This window comes from Heterodontus francisci, chromosome 45 (genome assembly GCF_036365525.1).
Source record: "Heterodontus francisci isolate sHetFra1 chromosome 45, sHetFra1.hap1, whole genome shotgun sequence".
Classification (NCBI taxonomy): Eukaryota; Metazoa; Chordata; class Chondrichthyes; order Heterodontiformes; family Heterodontidae; genus Heterodontus; species Heterodontus francisci.
In genome coordinates this window covers 17,207,599-17,231,782 of record NC_090415.1, presented here as the reverse complement: position 1 = coordinate 17,231,782, position 24,184 = coordinate 17,207,599, and the positions used below count along the sequence as shown (strand labels likewise).

At 41.8% G+C, this 24,184-nt stretch overlaps 1 protein-coding gene, 1 long non-coding RNA gene and 3 other non-coding genes across 6 annotated transcripts; all 5 read right to left on the bottom strand.

Annotated features, from left to right (window-relative positions):
- Positions 1–1,212: 1,212 nt before the first annotated feature.
- Positions 1,213–1,602, bottom strand: LOC137356443 (histone H2A.J-like). Its single transcript, XM_068022336.1, has one exon. The coding sequence runs from the start codon at positions 1,600–1,602 to the stop codon at positions 1,213–1,215; it is 390 nt and encodes a 129-aa protein (XP_067878437.1).
- A 703-nt stretch (positions 1,603–2,305) lies between these two features.
- Positions 2,306–10,836, bottom strand: LOC137356476 (uncharacterized). 2 transcript variants are annotated; one of them, XR_010971084.1, is made up of 3 exons: positions 10,753–10,836; positions 6,195–6,278; positions 2,306–3,065 (listed from the first exon to the last, which is right to left on the bottom strand). It is a non-coding gene; the product is annotated as an uncharacterized lncRNA (long non-coding RNA). The 2 variants fall into 2 exon arrangements; XR_010971083.1 differs by having other exon boundaries at positions 2,307–3,065; positions 6,199–6,278.
- Positions 10,837–15,250: 4,414 nt separating this feature from the next.
- trnag-ucc (transfer RNA glycine (anticodon UCC)) lies at positions 15,251–15,322 on the bottom strand. Its single transcript has one exon. It is a non-coding gene; the product is annotated as a tRNA-Gly (tRNA).
- Positions 15,323–17,344: 2,022 nt separating this feature from the next.
- Positions 17,345–17,416, bottom strand: trnae-uuc (transfer RNA glutamic acid (anticodon UUC)). The gene has a single exon. It is a non-coding gene; the product is annotated as a tRNA-Glu (tRNA).
- A 6,213-nt stretch (positions 17,417–23,629) lies between these two features.
- trnae-uuc (transfer RNA glutamic acid (anticodon UUC)) lies at positions 23,630–23,701 on the bottom strand. Its single transcript has one exon. It is a non-coding gene; the product is annotated as a tRNA-Glu (tRNA).
- Between the last annotated feature and the right edge of the window lie 483 nt (positions 23,702–24,184).

Sequence of the window (24,184 nt, the reverse complement as noted above, 5' to 3'; positions counted from 1 at the left end):
TAGGGCGGTCCCTCTACTGTCTTAAATAGACAGTCCCTGAGCAGTCTCAACATTTACAGTGTCTTTGTTCCACATCTTCCACCAGAATGGCCAGAACCAAGCAGACAGCGCGCAAATCGACCGGAGGGAAAGCTCCCCGCAAGCAGCTGGCTACCAAAGCGGCCCGCAAGAGCGCTCCAGCCACGGGCGGAGTGAAGAAGCCTCACCGTTACAGACCCGGCACTGTGGCTCTGCGGGAGATCCGCCGCTACCAGAAATCCACCGAGCTGCTCATCCGCAAACTGCCCTTCCAGCGCCTGGTGCGGGAGATCGCACAGGACTTCAAGACAGACCTGCGCTTCCAGAGCTCGGCCGTCATGGCCCTGCAGGAGGCCAGCGAGGCTTACCTGGTGGGGCTCTTTGAAGACACCAACCTGTGCGCCATCCACGCCAAGCGAGTCACCATCATGCCCAAAGACATCCAGCTGGCCCGCCGTATCCGCGGGGAGCGCGCCTGAACTCACCCTGCCCCGAACTGAGTTTGGCATCAAATAACACAACGGCTCTTTTAAGAGCCACCAAATCGGCAAAACAAAGAGCTGCGATCACCTGTTGTCAGAGAAATGGGGTCTGGAGCAGATCATTTTATTAGAGAGCCGATCATTTTGCAAAAGCTTTTGTTGTGCATAAACGGTAGATTTGTTAAAATGTCACAAGAGGAGAGCAGTTAAATGCCCGAATCCAGTAGGGAGAAGGCTGAGGGGAGATCTGATTGAAATGTACAACATTTTGGCGGGACTGCAGAGAGTGGAGGTGAAGAGTCTTAGCAGAGAGGTCAGTGACTATGGGGCATATGTTTAAAGCGATTGGTGGAAAAATTAGAGGGAAAACGAGGATTTTATTTTCACCCAGAGGGTGATGGGGGTCTAGAACCCATTGCCTGAAAGGGTAGTTGAGGCAGAGACCCTCAACTCATTCAAAGGGAATCTGGATATGCATTTCAAATGCTGTAATCTGCAGGGCGACGGACTGAATGCTGGACGGTGGGATTAGAATAGGTGGGTCGTTTTTCGGCCGACGACACGATGGGCCAAGTGGCCTCTTTCTGTGCCAATACAAAGCAGCGCGAGCATTATAAAATTGCCGCCTCTCAGACAGCAAGCAGCCCTTTAACAGATAAAGTGGGTGGCTCTGAAAAGAGCCTTTGTGTTCGCAGATTTAAGTCAGGCCACTTCACTTGCTCTTGGTGCTCTGAGCGCTGGTTTTCTTGGGCAGCAGCACGGCCTGGATATTAGGCAGCACCCCGCCCTGAGCGATAGTCACCCCTCCCAGCAGCCTGTTGAGCTCCTCGTCGTTGCGGACGGCCAGCTGGAGGTGTCTGGGGATGATGCGGGTCTTCTTGTTGTCCCGGGCCGCATTGCCGGCCAGCTCGAGGATTTCAGCTGTCAGATACTCGAGCACAGCAGCCAGATAGACCGGGGCTCCGGCACCCACACGCTCAGCATAGTTCCCCTTTTTAAGGAACCTGTGAACACGGCCCACCGGGAACTGCAATCCAGCCCGGGAGGAGCGAGACTTGGCCTTGGACCGAGCTTTACCACCGGTCTTCCCTCTTCCAGACATTACCACAATCTAACAAACACTTTCAGGAAGAATGCTGAGAACCGCCCACAATAGTCCTATTTATACCTTCGGGAGGAATGGTGTCGGGGGCACTGGTGATTGGTCATTCTGCACTGGGTGTCATTGTACTCTTCATGTGACCAATCAGAGAGCTGCTGAATTCACCAATCCGGAGACGCCAAGGAGATGAGGGCGGAAAATAACGGCGCGAAATTGTCAGACTGCAAACGATTTTTCAAATTTGAAAATCCCGCCAATATATTTGTAAAACACAGAGCGGCTTCAATATAGATCATTTATAGGTAACTTGGTTTTACCGCAAATATTTTAAAATCTTTTTCATATTGTATTATTCTACATGTGGTAACAATTTCCAGATTCACTTTCACATTCCGCCATCTATTCGGGTTTACTCTCTATCCTTTTTGAAACATTCTATAACCAGAGGACAGAAAGCCTCTTTCACAGCATTCTGTAACCATTTCAGCTCAATGTTCCTAATGATACCACATTACTGATTCTAGATTGATCTCTATTGGTGAGAGACAACAGCGGAGTGTATAATCTTAGTGTCAGGTGTCAAAGAGTGAGACTGAGGGTTCCCACACCACCGGGGTTTCTAGATAATGTACTGATTACTTATTGAGGACAAACTTGATCTCGGGATATGAGTGACTGAGAAATGATGCCTGTGCATTAAATCAGATTTTATTATCGAAATACAGCAAAGGGGCCGAATATGAACGCGTCCGTGAACAAAGCTCACAAATAGTCAGTAATTAATGTTCGGGATATTATTAAGTAGAGACAGGAAGATCACACGGGCAGTGAAACTGTATTAACCAGAATCTGTGGGATTAAAACTGAGATCACAAAGGCAGTTAGAAAATACTTGGTAAAAATATCCAAACAAATTGATATTATAGAGATAATGTTGTAGCTTTTTGAGAGACGTTGTGGGTGGCTCTTAAAGGTCAGAACTCGCATTTTACACACATCCCCAGAGCTCTGTGTTAATGAAGGATGGGGTGAAAACCATGTTCGTGATTGGCTGGTTTGCAATGTCAATTCTTGAGATTCTCTATTTATCTGATTGGTTACTCTAGATAACCAATCAAATTTAGTGCTCGGCGAAGCCACAATATTTCGCCGCTGTCAGCTCAGTCCATTGCTTTTGCCTGTCAGCTATCCACCGATATCCCTGACTTTCTCACTCCCTCTGCTGCTCTCTCTTCAACTGTTTCAGTTTTATTGGCACCAGCCAGTCACCTTTTTCATTCTGCACGGATTATTCCTCCGCACTTCAGTTTACTCACAGAAGACAAGGTGACCGAGAGATTAAAACGATGAACTGCTAATCTGTTGTGCTCTGCATGCGTGGGTTTGAATTCCATACTCCTTGTTTCTGAATGTTTAAAATAAGAGCACCGTCTTCGTGTTCCATTCGAGTGCACTGCTTCTTTCTAAACAAGAAATACGGATGTGTAAAACAAACACAGTGACGGTGCATCCAGTTCTGGTTATTTGAGGGTACAGAGGAGATTTATCAGAATGTGTGAAGTCGGTAGAGATGGATTTGTTCTCCATTGAATCAACAACATTGAAACAGCTGAAGAGACAGTAGTAGAGGGAGTCAGAAAGTCAGGGATATTGGTGGATAGGTGACAGGCAAGATCAGAGCTGACTGAAGGGAGATTTACAACAAGTGTGAAACATCATGACAAGTGAGACAAGGATGAACAGTTCCCATTAGCTCATTGTACAAGGACACAGTGACAGAAATTGAGGATTTGGGGCTGGAGATTTGGGGCGAACACGGAGTGAGTGGTGATGATCTGGAACTCACTTCCCACAAGGGTGCTGGAAGTAGAGACAATCAATTACTTCAAGAGATGATTGAATCAGCATTTGAAGGAATTAAACTTGCAGAGCTACAGGGATTGAGCGGTGGAGTGAGTGGATTGCACTGTCGAGAGCTGTCATGGACTCGATGGGCCAAATAGCCTCCTTCGGTGCTGTAAATAACTCTATGTTTACTATTAGTTTCTGACTGAATACTGATCAGTTTAAAGGCTATTTCAAATCTATAGTTATTCAAAAAAAAGATAAATCTACGGGAGACGTACATGCATGATGAGAATCATTTCATAAATTGCATTGACTTGTTCAGTTTTGAAACTGTTATTTTTTTGTATTTTGTCTGTGTGTAGCTTGTAATCTGTCCCCGTCAGTTCCTGGTCTGTGAGTGTGAGTCTACCTCTTTATCTTTCATTCTCTGTGATCTGAGTGTGGGTTCAATCTTTACCCAGAGCGCTGTTTGTGAACTGAACTTTACCTATCTCCCTTTTTATTATTATTTAACAAAGATCTGCACACTCTTGTTGCTGACTGAAAACTCATTTATTAGTTTAAAGGATATGTCTTGTTTAACATAGATTTCATTAAAAGAAAATTGAAGTTCAGCATTGTGGGAGATACACATGGATGATGAGAGTCTTTTGTAAGTTTTAATTTGGAAATCACATTGATCATTTTTAAGTTATAAAATGAATCTGTATGATACCAGAATTGAGGTCTAACCTGCAGTAGAGAACTCATGTCAACTGCTTGGAAAGCAGATATTCTCAGCACTATACCACCATCACTATGTGAGTTTAATGTAGGTAAATGAGTACATTATTCTGTAACATTTATTTTCTGTTATGTGAATATGTCTGGTTCCAGTTCATCATGTCAGCCTCTGGTACTCTGTATGAGGTGGGATTAATGTGGTGTATGTCAGTATCTGGGACAGCCTGTGAGTGTGAATATATTTCTGTATCCATCAGTCTCTCAAACTGAATGTGAGTGTGGATTAATTCATTTATCATCCGTCTCCGCAACTGACAGTGAGAATGTGATTCATTCAGTATCTCTCTGTCTCTGGTATTGTTTGTGAATGTGTTGTTTATTCTGTGTTTTTCTGTGACTGGTAGAGTTTGTGAGTGTGGCATTCATTCTGTACCTGTTAGGAAATATTATTGAATGGCATTGTGGACTCTGCTTTTTAGGCACTCCTACTCTATGTGAATCAGATTTTTACTGTGTCTGTCTGTTTCACGTCATGTAATTGATTATGGGATGCATTATATAGCTGTCAGTCTCTGGCTGTGATAGATAGATAGATAGACAGACAGACAGTTCGATAGATAGATAGATTTTTGATCTACAAGGCAGTAAAGGGTTATTGGGACAGCGAGGAAAGTGAAGTTAAGCACAATCAGATCAGCCATGATCATATTAAATGGCACAGTCGAGTGGAGAGGTCAAATGGCCTACTCTTGGTCATATTTGTTATGTTCTTAAGATCTTCTCTTACTTGACATGATTGTGGGCCACATTCTGTATCTTTAAATCTCTGGTCCAGAATGTGTGTTTGGAATTCATTCCTTGTCTAGTGGGTGGCGCAGTGGTTAGCGCCGCAGCCACATAACTCCAGGGACCCGGGTTCGATTCTGGGTACTGCCTGTGTGGAGTTTGCAAGTTCTCCCTGTGACCGTGTGGGTTTTCGCCAAGTGCTTCGGTTTCCTGCCACAGCCAGAAGACTTGCAGGTGATAGGTAAATTGCCCCTAGAAGATAGGTGGTCGGTAATATGAGATTACTGTCGGGTTAGTATAAATGGGTAGTTGTTGGTCGCCACAGACTCGGTGGGCCGAAGGGTCTATTTCAGTGCTGTATCTCTAAATAAATGTATCTGCCTCTGAGGGAGTGTGCTAGTGTGAGATTAATTCTGTAGCAGCCAGTATGCGTACTGTACATGCATGTTGGATCCATTCAGTATATGTAAATTATGGGTATGATATGTGATTCATTCTCCATCCATTCGGCTCTGGTACCCTGTTTCAGTGTCAGATTCAATTTGCATCTCTGTGATGTCTGTGTGATCCTTCAGTATTTAATATGTACCTCAAGCATTCTGTTGGCTGCTGTTAAATTTTTTCGTGTATCAATATTTTTTTCCTCATGTTTAATATAAAATAGGAATTAACTATTTCATAGCTGTCTATTTTGTTCAATTCTTGTACATGAATTGTGAATTGGTATCCAATTCCTTGCTCTGCCAAATTAATTGTAAGTGTTAATCTTTCAATCTGATCCATGACCTGGTATGCACAGTCAAATTACACCATTTTGTAAAAAAAAAGAATGAATACTGTATGTTTCTGTCTGACCCTTAGTGACATGTTTGGACTGGTTTGTAATCTGTAGCTCAGTTGATATTGTGGGGGACTTTATTGGGATTCATTCTGCAGCTTTCAATCAGGTAAATTTTGCCTGTTCTCGTTAAGATATCTTATTTGAAATGTAGTCAAATTGACAGTGTATTTAAATCTGATAATGAGTGTGTTTTTAGACTGGGTTTGATGTATCTACCAGTCAGCTGGAGTGAAACAGATACAACTTCTATCTCTCCTGCTCTGCTTGACAGTTGGATTGAAAATATGTCTCTTGATCTTGGGATCAGTGTGGGTCTGACTACTTCTTTTGTTTGTTACAGTGGAAATGATGAGCTGGCTGTGTCACTGTGCTTTGTGAGTGATACTGTATCTACCTACTGTGTGTTGGAACAAGCTGGCTGCACTTTTCCTTGTGTCCAGGAGTCAGGACTTTCATTCTGGTTCCTTCAAATGTTTGCCTGCAGCAAGAAAAAGTAATTCTTATACTTGAAGAAAGGTCAGTGAGAAGAATCACAGAATCATTACAGTGCAGAAGGAGGCCATTTGGCCCATCGTGTCTGCACCGGTTCTCTGAAAGAGCAACTCCCTCAATTCCATTCGCCTGCCTTCTCCCCATAACCCCACCAAATTCTTCCCTTTCATAAAACTTTCTAATTCCCTTTTGAATACTTCAGTCAAACCTGCCTCCATCAAATTCTCAGGCAGTGCATTCCAGATCTTAACCACTCGCTGCATGATAAAGATTTTCCTCATGTACCTTTTGCTACTCTTACCAAATACTTTAAATTTGTGCCCTCTCGTTCTTGATCCTCTCATGAGTGGGAACAGTTTAGTTTAGAGATACAGCACTGAAACAGGCTCTTCAGCCCACCGAGACTGTGCCAACCATCAACCACCCATTTATACTAATCCTACACTAATCCCATATTCCTACCACATCCCCACCTGTCCCTATATTTCCCTACCAGCTACCTATACTAGGGGCAATTTATAATGGCCAATTTACCTCCCAAACTGCAAGTCATTTGGCTATGGGAGGAAAGCGGAGCACCCGGAGAAAACCCACGCAGATACAGGGAGAACTTGCAAACTCCACACAGGCAGTACCCAGAATTGAACCCAGGTCGCTGGAGCTGTGATGCTAACCACTGCGCCACTGTGCCACCCCTAGAGTTTCTCTCTATTCACTCTACCCAGACACCTCATGATTTTGAATACCTCTATCAAATCACCTCTCAGTCTTCTCTTCCCCTGGGAAAACAGTCCTAACTTCTCCAATCTATCTTTAAAACTGAATTTCATCATCCCTGGATCCATTCTCGTGACTCTTCTCTTTACTCTCTCCCATGCCGTCAGGTCTTTCCTCAAGTGAGGTACCCAGAATTGGACGTCATACTTCAGCAGAGGCTGAATTAGTGTCTTACAGAAGGTCAACATAACTTCCTTGCTCTTGTACTTTATTCCACTATGAATGAAGTCTAGGATGCTGTATGTTTTATTAAACACATTCTAAACCTGTCCTGCCACTTTCAATGACTTATGCACATACACACCTCAGTCCATCTGCTCCTGCACCCCCTTTAGAATTATACCCTTTATTTTATACTGTTTCTCCATGTTCTTACTACCAAAATGAATCACCTTACATTTCTGTGCATTGAACTTCATCTGCCACCTGTCTGTCCATTCCACCAACTTGTCTATGTCCCTTTGAAGTTCTACACTATCCACCTCACAGTTCAAATTGTCCAAGTTTCGTATCATCTGCATACTTTGAAATTGTGCACCAAGGTCTCAGAGATTAACCTATATCAGCAAAAGCAAGGGTCCAAACACTGATCCCTGGGAAACTCCAACACAACCTTCCTCCAGCCAAAAAACATCCATTAACCACAGCTCTTTGTTTCCTCTAACTCAGGCAATTTCGTATCTAGTTGCGACTGTGCATTTTACTGCATGAACTATAAGTTTGCTCACATGTCTGTTGTGTGGCACTGTATCAAACACCTTTTGAAGGTCCATGTACACCACATCAACAGCATTGCCCTCATCAACCCTCTCTGTTAACTCCACAAAAGACTTCAGCAATTTGGTTAAACATGATTTTCCCTGAAGAAATCCATGCTGCTTTTCCTTAATTAACTCACATTTAGAGTCATCGAGATCGACAGCACATAAATAGGCCCTTCAGCCCATCATGTACATCAGGTATCTCAGTATTCTAATCCCATTTTCCAGCACTTGGTCAGTATCCTTGTGTGTTATTGCAGTTCAAATGTTCATCCAAATACAGCTTGAATGTTGTGAGGGTTTCTGCCTCTACCATCTCTTCAGGCAGTGTGATCCACATTCCAACCATCTTCTGGGTGAAAGCATTTTTCCTCAAAGCCCCTCGAAACCTCCTGCTCCTTGCCTTAAATCTCTGTCCCCTGGTTATTGACATCTCTGCTCAGGGAAAAAAATCTTCCTATCTCTGCTTCTCATAATTTTGTTTATTTTTTTTATTTAGAGATACAGCACTGAAACAGGCCCTTCGGCCCACCGAGTCTGTGCCAACCATCAACCACCCATTTATACTAATCCTACACTAATTCCATATTCCTACCACATCCCCACCTGTCCCTATATTTCCCTCCCAGCTACCTATACTAGGGCAAATTTATAATGGCCAATTTACCTTTCAACCTGCAAGTCTTTGGCATGTGGGAGGAAACCAGAGCATCCGGAGGAAACCCACGCAGACACAGGGAGAACTTGCAAACTCCACACAGGCAGTACCCAGAATTAAACCCGGGTTGCTGGAACTGTGAGGCTGCGGTGCTAACCACTGCGCCACTGTGCTGGCCAAGTCAGATTGCCCCTCATCCATCTCTGCTTTAATAGTCCCTGTGACTATTGATTTGCCCCTAATTATTTTTTCTCTATGTTTTTCCAACACTGAATTTAAACTAACTGGCCTATAGTTGATGGGCTTATATTTACACCCTTTTTTGAAAAATTCTGCAGTTCTTTATCACCACCACTGAGTCCAAGGAAGAGTGGAAAATTATGGCCAGATCCTCTGTGATTTCCACCCTCACTTCCCTCAGTTTCCTTAGATGCATCTCATCTGGCTCTGGTGCTTTATCCACTTTAAGTACAGACAGACTATCTAATATTTCTTCTTTATCAATTTTAAAACCCTTTAATATCTGACTTACCTCCTCTTCCAACATTACCAAGGAAGAAGATGCAACCCAGACAAAGACAGATGCAAAGTATTGCTTTAATACCTCAGCTATGCCCTCTGCCTCCATGTGTAAATCCCCTTTCTGGTCCCTAATCGGCCGCACTCCTCCTTTTACCACCTTTTTACTATTTATATGCTTATAGAAAACGTTGGGATTTCCTTTAATGCTCGCTGGCCGTCTCTTTTCATCTTCTCTCATTGCTTCTCCTATTTATTTTTTTTTTCACTTCCCCTCTGGACCTTCTATATTCAGCCTGGTTCACAGTAATATTTTCTACCTGGCATCTCTCAGAAGCACACTTTTTCTTCTTTATCTTAATCTCTACCTCTTTTGCCATCCAAGGAGTTCTGGGTTTGTTTGTTTTAATTTTCCCCTTCAAGGGAACATACGTCGACTGTGCCCGAACTATCTGTTCTTTGAAGGTAACCCAATGTTCATCTACCTGTTTTGCTGCCAGCTTTTGACTCCAATTTATTCGCCCCAGCTCCATTCTTACCCCATTGAAGTTGACTTCCCCCCAGTTAATTATTCTTACCTTGGATTTCTCTTTGTCCTTTTCCATAGTCAACCTAAACCTTATGATACAATGATCACTATCCCCTAAATGCTCTCCTCCTGATACGTGATCCACTTGGCCCACCTCATTCCCAAGAACCAGGTCTAGCAGTGCCTCCTTTCTCGTTGGACTAGCAACATACTGTTGTAGAAAATTTTCCTGAACACACTCTAGGAACTCTTGCCCCTCACTGCCCTTCACACTGTTATTATCCCAGTCTATGTTTGAATAATTAAACTCTTCCATTATAACTACCCTATAATGTTTGCACCGTGCTGTAATTTCCTTGAAAATTTATTTTTCCATGTCCTACCCACTAGCTGGTGGCCTATAGACAACACCGAGCAATGTAACTGCAGCTTTTTTGTTCCTTAGCTCTAGCCAAATTGATTCTGTCCTCGACCACTCTGGGACATCCTTTTTCTCCAACACTGAAATACTCTCCTTGATCAATACTGACACCCCTCCCCCTTTATTCCCTTTCATGTTTTCCCTGATCAACTTGTATCCAGGAATGTTTAACATCCAGTCTTTCCCAGTCTCTGTTCGAGCCACAACATCAAATTTGCACATGACAATCTCCGCCTGTACCTCACCATCTTATTAACCACACTCAGTGTGTTATCATCCATGTACCCTGATTCAGACTGTATTACATTCTGCCTTACTCTGACCCCACTTAATATCGTATTATTCCCTACTCTTATGTTATCAATCTCCCCCAGTATTCTGTACATGTCGGTATCCCTCTCTATTACTTGCTCCCTGACAAGTTAACCGACATGATACAAAAGTAATCAATATAACCTTTTCAATAATAATCATTATGAACAATCGGAAAAAGAAAACCAGCAACACAAACAGTGTCTGTCTCCTGCAACACTCTGCTTCTGCTGCCCACCTGTTTGCAGCGGTTTTGCGACACTCAGAAACAACCCAAGCCCCATGAATCGGACTACCCGATGGAGTCGTCACCTCTCCCTTCCCCCCACCGGCTCACTCCATGTTCCGGGACCAGTTTCTGCTCCACAATCTCCGACTCCCGCTGAACTTCCCCGCTATTCAATGTTAATCTCTGAACACATCTGCAGACTCGCTCCCAAACCTGGTGTTGCTGCTGGAAGCAGATGTTGTTTGTTCACTTACCCCGGGACCCGGATGTCTCCATTCGCAGCTGATTTAAACAATCTTCCGCTCACTCACTGAATGACGCTCAGAGACAGTGTTGGGGGAAGGGGAGCGCATGCGCTCTACGCTTCATTATGACGTCGCAGTGGGCGGAGCTATAATGCGCTTGCGCAGATCTCTGCAAGAATTGAGCTTTCAAAACTCAATGGGAACTTTCCCCATTTCACCCTCATCAATGTGTGAACAATGAAACTGAACATGGGGTTAGGGTGGAGGGAGGGTGGGGAGGGGTGGAGGGAATCTATAACCTAGAAAGCCGGGAGCTGATCCCATTTAGATGTTCAAATTGCCGTCTCTCCCTGCAGGGTCTTTGTTATTATTGAGACCCTCCTCTCAAAACAATCCGACAGAAACATGGGAGGAAGGAGGGAGTCGGTGTGTTTGCTGGGACCTTGTAGAATTCATTTCAGCCAGCAAAGGTTTGTCTAACCGGAGTGAAACCCGCGGTCAATGTGAGTAATACCGAATGGTGATCTTCATCGTTTCATTCTAAACAAGAGAGACACGGAGCTGCCGCGATTATACCAGACACACAAACACAGTGACAATAGAGCCCGTCCCAGAGTTTCAGCTCCCGGTTGTTAAATGTCCTCATGTACACAGTCTTTGCTGTGAATTTTCAGGGCTCAGTTGCCGATTCCTATTCCTGTATCCCTTAAACACTCGGAGCCAGGAGATCCTCACACTCCATTTTGAAAGATTTATTGACAGGAATTTTTCCAAACTTTGGCTGAGTCGATCATAACCTGCTGATCAATCATAGTATTATTCAAGGAATTAATGAGACATTCTGTTCACTACTTGGGTCTTGAACTCGGTTTGAGCAGATCAATAAGTGAAAGGTTCAGCATTTTTCCAGATATAACAGACAGAGCTGGATAGAGGGACTCAGGGTTAATCCTGCACACACAGGACAGTTTGAGTGACAGTCACACAGGGACGGGAACTCCTCTCGATTCCGTTTCCTACTCACCCAACAAGGACAGTTGGGGACTGACTGAACATCCAACTCACTATAATTCAGTACTGGAGAAAGACAGAGGCTTGTCCACTCCATCTTTCCTTACTGTATCTGGGACATTATGTGAGGGAAAGTGTTCCAGTGCCTCTCACTCTCAGACAGCAACTGACATGCGTTCAGACAGACAGTGTTAGTCTTTCACTTACCATGAATAGGCGCCTCTCCAAGAACCTGTAAATCCAATATCCCGAAGCAGCTGTTCTACTCAGAACTTGGTCATGGTAGGAGAACCCCAGGAGGACAGTGGAAACACTTCAGAGATGTCCTCAAATCATCCCTCATTTGGGAAGACATTGTACTCTTCAGGGATATTTGTCAGGAACATGCAAAGGTGAACTCGACGCAGCGAAGACAGCACCCACACCTCCAATGCAGTCATTTACCTGACCCTTCCAGCAACACCAGTCCCTGATATGACAGAGTCTGCAGATCATGCATTGGACTTATCAGCCATTTCAGAACACATCAAACTGGAGTGGAAAAAAGTCATCCTTGATCGCGAGGGACTGTCTGAGATGGAAGATAATAAATAGGCCAATATAATGATCAGCAATAATAATGAACTGGAGAGGGAGGAGATCGAGTGCAGGGAGATAGAATAGGGAGGGGAAGTGGCCTGTGACGTTTATATAATGTAACACATTGACAGAGATCCTGTTCTATTTGGTACACGAATTATTCAAGATAGAAAAATGTAAACTGCTCTCTCGCTGACATATTGTACCAGAGACAACCTCTCTATTATTTCCAAACTCAAAACAGGGCCAGATTATCAACAAATACTGTATTTCTCACTGAACCACTTTTAACTGTTGGACTCTCTGCAGATTCGCAGGACAAGGCCATTCAGATATATTTTCAGTCACTAAGAGATTCATTCTGATGACATTAAGCAGAGACTATCAGATGTTTAACTTTCATCCCTCAAACACTCGGATTCACTTTTACACTTCGACGAGATCCGTTTGGACAGTTTAGGAGCCGCCCCCTCACCCCTCCTCCGCTTTATTCCGACCATCTTCCAGTCTCAGTGTCACACACGTTACCATTAATTTGCATTTGATCAATATAATTCAAAGGTTGTTTGCAGCGACAATCATTGCAATAATGATGACAGTGATTTGTACAAAGCATCCCATATCCATCCTATCACCATGATTACAAGCAGGCAGAACCAGGGGAAGGAAAAATCTGGTAACAAAGACCATTATTTTTGACAACAGTGTTGAGTTAATAAAGGACAACCAGTACGGATTTGCTCAGGGCAAATCATGTGCGACTAACATGATTGAATTCTTGTGGTTGAAGTTACTGAAGGTAGTACAGTAATTATTGGATACATGCTCTTCCAAAGGCATTCAATCAAGTAGTGAACAACAGACTTACATGGAGAATAGAAATGCATGTTAAAATTGACACTGGTATTCTGAGATGGTAGTTGGTTAAAGGAGAGGAGGCTACTCTGTGAACTTGTCTTAATTACACCTTCTCCTTTGTTATCTCTTGCCCCAACCCCGCTTTACTTGCTTATAAACTTTCACAATTCTAATATTTGCTCGTTCTGAAGTAGGGTCACAGACCTGAAACGTTAACTCTGCTTCTCTCTCCACAGATGCTGCCAGACCTGTTGAGTATTTCCAGTATTTCTTGTTTTTATTTCAGAATTCCAGCATCCGCAGTATTTTGCTTTTATTTTAGAGTTTATTAGTGAACTGATCCTTTTTGCTTACTGGGCAGAACTATGCAGTGGAGTGACGCAGAAAACTGTACGAAGAACAATGTTTTTAACGGGCCCACAATTTCGAAGTTTAAGGAGGACAAAATACACAGCAATGTATGCATATAGTAAAGAGCTGTAAGTTTCAGGTAGATTTACCTGAACAGAGGTGAGACAGCGAATACCCAACCCGTCTCACCTTTAGATTCCTGACCAAGATAGACCTACAAGGTACAAACTCAAGTTATGTGACCAAGTCAGAGAGTTTATTAGGCTTAACTAAGATGTACAAAGTTAATACTTAACAATGGTAATAGATATTCAGTAACACACAACACCCGTTCTTGTTTCTGTGCTTGCTGCCGCACGGACTTCTCTCCTTCTTCATCCCTTGCTGTGTTTTTTTGACTATATTCTATCTTCTCCTTTTAAGTATCAACGATCTTCTGTTGACCCCTCTCTAAGTGTGCTGACGATGTCCTGTAACACCCTTTCTTTTATCCTTCTTGTGGTGCAAGGATGTTACCATATTAGTTTTGAATTGTTCCAAGTGTCCTAATTGGTCCAGGTTGACATCACTGTTTGACACTAGTTAGTTAATGTTTGAATCTACACACAGTACAGATGTTTCCCGACTCTTTCTATTTTAGCAAGGATCTTAAAGGTTACATTCTTGCTGATCCCAGACATTTTTTTCTTTAATTCTGCCTTTATCTCATCTCTCTCCATGCAAGGAGTGCTGGTGACTCTCCCATTGTTCTCACAAAAAGGTTTAAACAAAGTATAGCCTTGAAAACACATTTCATAATAAAGCAAGCAACAGATCAAACAGACTTCAATATATTGATGTACAAAGCATATCATTAATCCTATTATTTTAGCTGTCCTTATTTGTCACAAACGTAAAATATGTCACGGTCCATCGCGCCCACTTTGTGGATTCTCCTCCAGCGACATGACTTGCCTTTTTTTTTCCTATGGCTACGTGCATCTTCCACACTGACACATCTCTCAACATGACATTTTAACATAGTTCAGAGAAGATGACCGTCATGCTTCACAATCCAACCTTAACATTGCAGTTCTTGCATAAATGTAAGCCATGAAAATACTCTAAACTTTACACAGCGGTGAGCAGTGTTCAGGTGATACAGAAAATCTGGTGCGTTGAGCAGAGACATTCAGTTAATCTATCAAAGTCTCTTGATGTTATGCTCCTATCTATACTACTTACAACACAACTATTCTTTTGTTATTGAAAAGCTTGGATAGATGGCTCTGGATTGTGTTATCTAAGTAGGTGGTTGTTCTCCTCACAGCAATGTGGATTGAGGGGAGATCTGATGCAGGTGTAGGTAAGTTAGACAAGGATAACCCGTTCCCATTAGTTGATGGTACAAGGACCAGGAGACACAGATTGATGGTTTTGGGAAAGAGATGCAGCGAAATGTGAGGAAGCACTTTTTGCTTTACCTGCTCCATTGCAACTGCAATGTCTGTCCACAAGTGTGGTGGAAGCAGAGACAATCAATGATTTCAATAGGAAATTGGAGAAACACTTGAAGGAAACAAACTTGCTCCAGGGTGACGCCAATCAAGCGGGAGAATGAATCTGATTGGATGATAAGAATATTTTATCAATTTCAATTCTGTCAAAGCTTTGACATTTTTTTCGTTTGTAAAATACTGCAACATAAAGTAAACCTGCAATTTAAGGTTGCGATGGCTGGGAATCGAACCCAGGTCAACTGCTTGGAAGGCAGCTATGCTCACCACTATACCACCATCGCTCACTGGACTGCTTTGGTCCAGCGTTTTGATTAATAGAATGCTGTACAATGGTTTCAACTTGCACCTGAGCAACACGATTTTGTTGACAGAAACACAACACTGTGAATGCTGGAAATCTGAAATAAAATCAGAAAGTGCTGCAAATATTCTGATCAATGGTCACTCACCTGAAACATTAACTCTGCTTCTCTCTCCACAGATGCTGCCAGACCTGCTGAGTATTTCCAGCATTTCTTATTATTATTTCAGATCTCCAGCATCTGCAGTATTTTGCTTTTATTTTAGAGTTTAGTAGCGAACTGATCCTTTTTGCTTACTGGGCAGAACTATGCAGTGGAGTGACGCAGAAAACTGTACGAAGAACAATGTTTTTAACGGGCCCACAATTTCGAAGTTTAAGGAGGACAAAATACACAGCAATGTATGCATATAGTAAAGAGCTGTAAGTTTCAGGTAGATGTTACCTGAACAGAGGTGAGACAGAGAATACCCAACCCGTCTCACCTTTAGATTCCTGACCAAGATAGACCTACAAGGTACAAACTCAAGTTATGTGACCAAGTCAGAGAGTTTATTAGGCTTAACTAAGATGTACAAAGTTAATACTTAACAATGGTAATAGATATTCAGTAACACACAACACCCGTTCTTGTTTCTGTGCTTGCTGCCGCACGGACTTCTCTCCTTCTTCATCCCTTGCTGTGTTTTTTGAATATATTCCAGCTTCTCCTTTTAAGTACCAACGATCTTCTGTTGACCCCTCTCTAAGTGTGCTGACGATGTCCTGCAACACCCTTTCTTTTATCCTTCTTGTGGTGCAAGGATGTTACCATATTAGTTTTGAATTGTTCCAAGTGTCCTAATTGGTCCAGGTTGACATCATTGTTTGACACTAGTTAGTTAATGTTTGAATCTACACACATTACAGATGTTTCCCGATTCTTTCTATTTTAGCAAGGATCCTAAAGGTTACATTCATGCTGATCCCAGACATTTTTTTCTTTAATTCTTCCTTTATCTCATCTCTCTCCATGCAAGGAGTGCTGGTGAGACTCCCATCGTTCTCACAAAAATGTTTAAACAAAGTATAGCCTTGAAAACACATTTCATAATAAAGCAAGCAACAGATCAAACAGACTTCAATATATTGATGTACAAAGCATATCATTAATCAGATTATTTTAGCTGTCCTTATTTGTCACAAACGTAAAATATGTCACGGTCCATCGCGCCCACATTGTGGATTCTCCTCCAGCTACATGACTTGCCTTTTTTTTTCCTATGGCTACGTGCATCTTCCACACTGACACATCTCTCAACATGACATTTTAACATAGTTCAGTGAAGATGACCGTCATGCTTCACAATCCAACATTAACATTGCAGTTCTTGCATAAATGTAAGCCATGAAAATACTCTAAACTTTACACAGCGGTGAGCAGTGTTCAGGTGATACAGAAAATCTGGTGCGTTGGGCAGAGACAATCAGTTAATCTATCAAAGTCTCTTGAAGTTATGCTCCTATCTATGCTACTTACAACACAACTATTCTTTTGTTATTGAACAGCTTGGATAGATGGCTCTGGATTGTGTTATCTCAGTAAGTGGTTGTTCTCCGACAGCAATGTGGATTGAGGGGAGATCTGATGCAGGTGTAGGTAAGTTAGACAAGGATAACCCGTTCCCATTAGTTGATGGTACAAGGACTAGGAGACACAGATTGATGGTTTTGGGAAAGAGATGCAGGGAAATGTGAGGAAGCACCTTTTGCTTTACCTGCTCCATTGCAACTGCAATGTCTGTCCACAACTGTGGTGGAAGCAGAGACAATCAATGATTTCAATAGGAAATTGGAGAAACACTTGAAGGAAACAAACTTGCTCCAGGGTGACGCCAATCAAGCGGGAGAATGAATCTGATTGGCTGATAAGAATATTTTATCAATTTCAATTCTGTCAAAGCTTTGACATTTTTTTCGTTTGTAAAATACTGCAACATGAAGTAAACCTGCAATTTAAGGTTGCGATGACCTGGAATCGAACCCAGGTCAACTGCTTGAAAGGCAGCTATGCTCACCACTATACCACCATCGCTTACGGTACTGTGCTGGTCCAGCGTTTAGATTAATAGAATGCTGTACAATGGTTTCAACTTGCACCTGAGCAACACGATTATGTGAACAGAAACACAATACTGTGAATGCTGGAAATCTGAAATAAAATCAGAAAGTGCTGCAAATATTCTGATCAATGGTCACTCACCTGAAACGTTAACTCTGCTTCTCTCTCCACAGATGCTGCCAACCTGCTGAGTATTACCAGCATTTCTTATTATTATTTCAGATTTCCAGCATCTGCAGTATTTTGCTTTTATTTTAGAGTTTAGTAGCGAACTGATCCTTTTTGCTTACTGGGCAGAACTATGCAGTGGAGTGACGCAGAAAACTGTACGAAGAACAATGTTTTTAACGGGCCCACAATTTCGAAGTTTAAGGAGGACAAAATACACAGCAATGGATGCATATAGTAAAGAGCTGTAAGTTTCAGGTAGATGTTACCTGAACAGAGGTGAGACAGAGAATACCCAACCCGTCTCACCTTTAGATTCCTGACCAAGATAGACCGACAAGGTACAAACTCAAGTTATGTGACCATGTCAGAGAGTTTATTAGGCTTAACCAAGATGTACAAAGTTAATACTTAACAATGGTAATAGATATTCAGTAACACACAACACCCGTTCTTGTTTCTGTGCTTGCTGCCGCACGGACTTCTCTCCTTCTTCATCCCTTGCTGTGTTTTTTTGACTATATTCTAGCTTCTCCTTTTAAGTACCAACGATCTTCTGTTGACCCCTCTCTAAGTGTGCTGACGATGTCCTGTAACACCCTTTCTTTTATCCTTCTTGTGGTGCAAGGATGTTACCATATTAGTTTTGAATTGTTCCAAGTGTCCTAATTGGTCCAGGTTGACATCATTGTTTGACACTAGTTAGTTAATGGTTGAATCTACACACAGTACAGATGTTTCCCGATTCTTTCTATTTTAGCAAGGATCCTAAAGGTTACATTCTTGCTGATCCCAGACATTTTTTTCTTTAATTCTGCCTTTATCTCATCTCTCTCCATGCAAGGAGTGCTGGTGACTCTCCCATTGTTCTCACAAAAAGGTTTAAACAAAGTATAGCCTTGAAAACACATTTCATAATAAAGCAAGCAACAGATCAAACAGACTTCAATATATTGATGTACAAAGCATATCATTAATCCTATTATTTTAGCTGTCCTTATTTGTCACAAAAGTAAAATATGTCACGGTCCATCGCGCCCACTTTGTGGATTCTCCTCCAGCTACATGACTTGCCTTTTTTTTTTCCTATGGCTACGTGCATCTTCCACACTGACACATCTCTCAACATGACATTTTAACATAGTTCAGAGAAGATGACCGTCATGCTTCACAATCCAACCTTAACATTGCAGTTCTTGCATAAATGTAATCCATGAAAATACTCTAAACTTTACACAGCGGTGAGCAGTGTTCAGGTGATACAGAAAATCTGATGCGTTGAGCAGAGACAATCAGTTAATCTATCAAAGTCTCTTGATGTTATGCTCCTATCGAGACTACTTACAACACAACTATTCTTTTGTTATTGAAAAGCTTGGATAGATGGCTCTGGATTGTGTTATCTAAGTAAGTGGTTGTTCCCCTCACAGCAATGTGGATTGAGGGGAGATCTGATGCAGGTGTAGGTAAGTTAGACAAGGATAACCCGTTCCCATTAGTTGATGGTACAAGGACCAGGAGACACAGATTGATGGTTTTGGGAAAGAGATGCAGCGAAATGTGAGGAAGCACTTTTTGCTTTCCCTGCTCCATTGCAACTGCAATGTCTGTCCACAAGTGTGGTGGAAGCAGAGACAATCAATGATTTCAATAGGAAATTGGAGAAACACTTGAAGGAAACAAACTTGCTCCAGGGTGAAGCCAATCAAGCGGGAGAATGAATCTGATTGGCTGATAAGAATATTTTATCAATTTCAATTCTGTCAAAGCTTTGACATTTTTTTCGTTTGTAAAATACTGCAACATGAAGTAAATCTGCAATTTAAGGTTGCGATGACCTGGAATCGAACCCAGGTCAACTGCTTGGAAATCAGCTATGCTCACCACTATACCACCATCGCTTACGGTACTGTGCTGGTCCAGCGTTTAGATTAATAGAATGCTGTACAATGGTTTCAACTTGCACCTGAGCAACACGATTATGTGAACAGAAACACAATACTGTGAATGCTGGAAATCTGAAATAAAATCAGAAAGTGCTGCAAATATTCTGATCAATGGTCACTCACCTGAAACGTTAACTCTGCTTCTCTCTCCACAGATGCTGCCAGACCTGCTGAGTATTACCAGCATTTCTTTTTATTATTTCAGATTTCCAGCATCTGCAGTATTTTGCTTTTATTTTAGAGTTTAGTAGCGAACTGATCCTTTTTGCTTACTGGGCAGAACTATGCAGTGGAGTGACGCAGAAAACTGTACGAAGAACAATGTTTTTAACGGGCCCACAATTTCGAAGTTTAAGGAGGACAAAATACACAGTAATGTATGCATATAGTAAAGAGCTGTAAGTTTCAGGTAGATGTTACCTGAACAGAGGTGAGACAGAGAATACCCAACCCGTCTCACCTTTAGATTCCTGACCAAGATAGACCGACAAGGTACAAACTCAAGTTATGTGACCATGTCAGAGAGTTTATTAGGCTTAACCAAGATGTACAAAGTTAATACTTAACAATGGTAATAGATATTCAGTAACACACAACACCCGTTCTTGTTTCTGTGCTTGCTGCCGCACGGACTTCTCTCCTTCTTCATCCCTTGCTGTGTTTTTTTGACTATATTCTAGCTTCTCCTTTTAAGTACCAACGATCTTCTGTTGACCCCTCTCTAAGTGTGCTGACGATGTCCTGTAACACCCTTTCTTTTATCCTTCTTGTGGTGCAAGGATGTTACCATATTAGTTTTGAATTGTTCCAAGTGTCCTAATTGGTCCAGGTTGACATCATTGTTTGACACTAGTTAGTTAATGGTTGAATCTACACACAGTACAGATGTTTCCCGATTCTTTCTATTTTAGCAAGGATCCTAAAGGTTACATTCTTGCTGATACCAGACATTTTTTTCTTTAATTCTGCCTTTATCTCATCTCTCTCCATGCAAGGAGTGCTGGTGACTCTCCCATTGTTCTCACAAAAAGGTTTAAACAAAGTATAGCCTTGAAAACACATTTCATAATAAAGCAAGCAACAGATCAAACAGACTTCAATATATTGATGTACAAAGCATATCATTAATCCTATTATTTTAGCTGTCCTTATTTGTCACAAACGTAACATATGTCACGGTCCATCGTGCCCACTTTGTGGATTCCCCTCCAGCTACATGACTTGCCTTTTTTTTCCTATGGCTACGTGCATCTTCCACACTGACACATCTCTCAACATGACATTTTAACATAGTTCAGAGAAGATGACCGTCATGCTTCACAATCCAACCTTAACATTGCAGTTCTTGCATAAATGTAAGCCATGAAAATACTCTAAACTTTATGCAGCTGTGAGCAGTGTTCAGGTGATACAGAAAATCTGGTGCGTTGGGCAGAGACAATCAGTTAATCTATCAAAGTCTCTTGAAGTTATGCTCCTATCTATACTACTTACAACACAACTATTATTATGCTATTGAAAAGCTTGGATAGATGGCTCTGGATTGTGTTATCGAAGTAGGTGGTTGTTCTCCTTCCAGCAATGTGGATTGAGGGGAGATCTGATGCAGGTGTAGGTAAGTTAGACAAGGATAACCCGTTCCCATTAGTTGATGGTACAAGGACTAGGAGACACAGATTGATGGTTTTGGGAATGAGATGCCGGGAAATGTGAGGAAGCACCTTTTGCTTTACCTGCTCCATTGCAACTGCAATGTCTGTCCACAAGTGTGGTGGAAGCAGAGACAATCAATGATTTCAATAGGAAATTGGAGAAACACTTGAAGGAAACAAACTTGCTCCAGGGTGACGCCAATCAAGCGGGAGAATGAATCTGATTGGATGATAAGAATATTTTATCAATTTCAATTCTGTCAAAGCTTTGACATTTTTTTCGTTTGTAAAATACTGCAACATAAAGTAAACCTGCAATTTAAGGTTGCGATGGCTCGGAATCAAACCCAGGTCAACTGCTTGGAAGGCAGCTATGCTCACCACTATACCAACATCGTTTACTATACTGCGCTGGTCCAGCGCTTTGATTAATAGAATGCTGTACAATGGTTTCAACTTGCACCTGAGCAACACGATTATGTTCACAGAAACACAATACTGTGAATGCTGGAAATCTGAAATAAAATCAGAAAGTGCTGCAAATATTCTGATCAATGGTCACTCACCTGAAACGTTAACTCTGCTTCTCTCTCCACAGATGCTGCCAGAACTGCTGAGTATTTCCAGCATTTCTTATTATTATTTCAGATTTCCAGCATCTGCAGTATTTTGCTTTTATTTTAGAGTTTAGTTGCGAACTGATCCTTTTTGCTTACTGGGCAGAACTATGCAGTGGAGTGACGCAGAAAACTGTACGAAGAACAATGTTTTTAACGGGCCCACAATTTCGAAGTTTAAGGAGGACAAAATACACAGCAATGTATGCATATAGTAAAGAGCTGTAAGTTTCAGGTAGATGTTACCTGAACAGAGGTGAGACAGAGAATACCCAACCCGTCTCACCTTTAGATTCCTGACCAAGATAGACCGACAAGGTACAAACTCAAGTTATGTGACCATGTCAGAGAGTTTATTAGGCTTAACCAAGATGTACAAAGTTAATACTTAACAATGGTAATAGATATTCAGTAACACACAACACCCGTTCTTGTTTCTGTGCTTGCTGCCGCACGGACTTCTCTCCTTCTTCATCCCTTGCTGTGTTTTTTGACTATATTCTATCTTCTCCTTTTAAGTACCAACGATCTTCTGTTGACCCCTCTCGAAGTGTGCTGACGATGTCCTGTAACACCCTTTCTTTTATCCTTCTTGTGGTGCAAGGATGTTACCATATTAGTTTTGAATTGTTCCAAGTGTCCTAATTGGTCCAGGTTGACATCATTGTTTGACACTAGTTAGTTAATGGTTGAATCTACACACAGTACAGATGTTTCCCGATTCTTTCTATTTTAGCAAGGATCCTAAAGGTTACATTCTTGCTGATCCCAGACATTTTTTTCTTTAATTCTGCCTTTATCTCATCTCTCTCCATGCAAGGAGTGCTGGTGACTCTCCCATTGTTCTCACAAAAAGGTTTAAACAAAGTATAGCCTTGAAAACACATTTCATAATAAAGCAAGCAACAGATCAAACAGACTTCAATATATTGATGTACAAAGCATATCATTAATCAGATTATTTTAGCTGTCCTTATTTGTCACAAACGTAAAATATGTCACGGTCCATCGCGCCCACATTGTGGATTCTCCTCCAGCTACATGACTTGCCTTTTTTTTTCCTATGGCTACGTGCATCTTCCACACTGACACATCTCTCAACATGACATTTTAACATAGTTCAGTGAAGATGACCGTCATGCTTCACAATCCAACATTAACATTGCAGTTCTTGCATAAATGTAAGCCATGAAAATACTCTAAACTTTACACAGCGGTGAGCAGTGTTTAGGTGAAACAGAAAATCTGGTGCGTTGGGCAGAGACAATCAGTTAATCTATCAAAGTCTCTTGAAGTTATGCTCCTATCTATGCTACTTACAACACAACTATTCTTTTGTTATTGAACAGCTTGGATAGATGGCTCTGGATTGTGTTATCTCAGTAAGTGGTTGTTCTCCGACAGCAATGTGAATTGAGGGGAGATCTGATGCAGGTGTAGGTAAATTAGACAAGGATAACCCGTTCCCATTAGTTGATGGTACAAGGACTAGGAGACACAGATTGATGGTTTTGGGAAAGAGATGCAGGGAAATGTGAGGAAGCACCTTTTGCTTTACCTGCTCCATTGCAACTGCAATGTCTGTCCACAAGTGTGGTGGAAGCAGAGACAATCAATGATTTCAATAGGAAATTGGAGAAACACTTGAAGGAAACAAACTTGCTCCAGGGTGACGCCAATCAAGCGGGAGAATGAATCTGATTGGCTGATAAGAATATTTTATCAATTTCAATTCTGTCAAAGCTTTGACATTTTTTTCGTTTGTAAAATACTGCAACATGAAGTAAACCTGCAATTTAAGGTTGCGATGACCTGGAATCGAACCCAGGTCAACTGCTTGAAAGGCAGCTATGCTCACCACTATACCACCATCGCTTACGGTACTGCGCTGGTCCAGCGTTTAGATTAATAGAATGCTGTACAATGGTTTCAACTTGCACCTGAGCAACACGATTATGTGAACAGAAACACAATACTGTGAATGCTGGAAATCTGAAATAAAATCAGAAAGTGCTGCAAATATTCTGATCAATGGTCACTCACCTGAAACGTTAACTCTGCTTCTCTCTCCACAGATGCTGCCAACCTGCTGAGTATTACCAGCATTTCTTATTATTATTTCAGATTTCCAGCATCTGCAGTATTTTGCTTTTATTTTAGAGTTTAGTAGCGAACTGATCCTTTTTGCTTACTGGGCAGAACTATGCAGTGGAGTGACGCAGAAAACTGTACGAAGAACAATGTTTTTAACGGGCCCACAATTTCGAAGTTTAAGGAGGACAAAATACACAGCAATGTATGCATATAGTAAAGAGCTGTAAGTTTCAGGTAGATGTTACCTGAACAGAGGTGAGACAG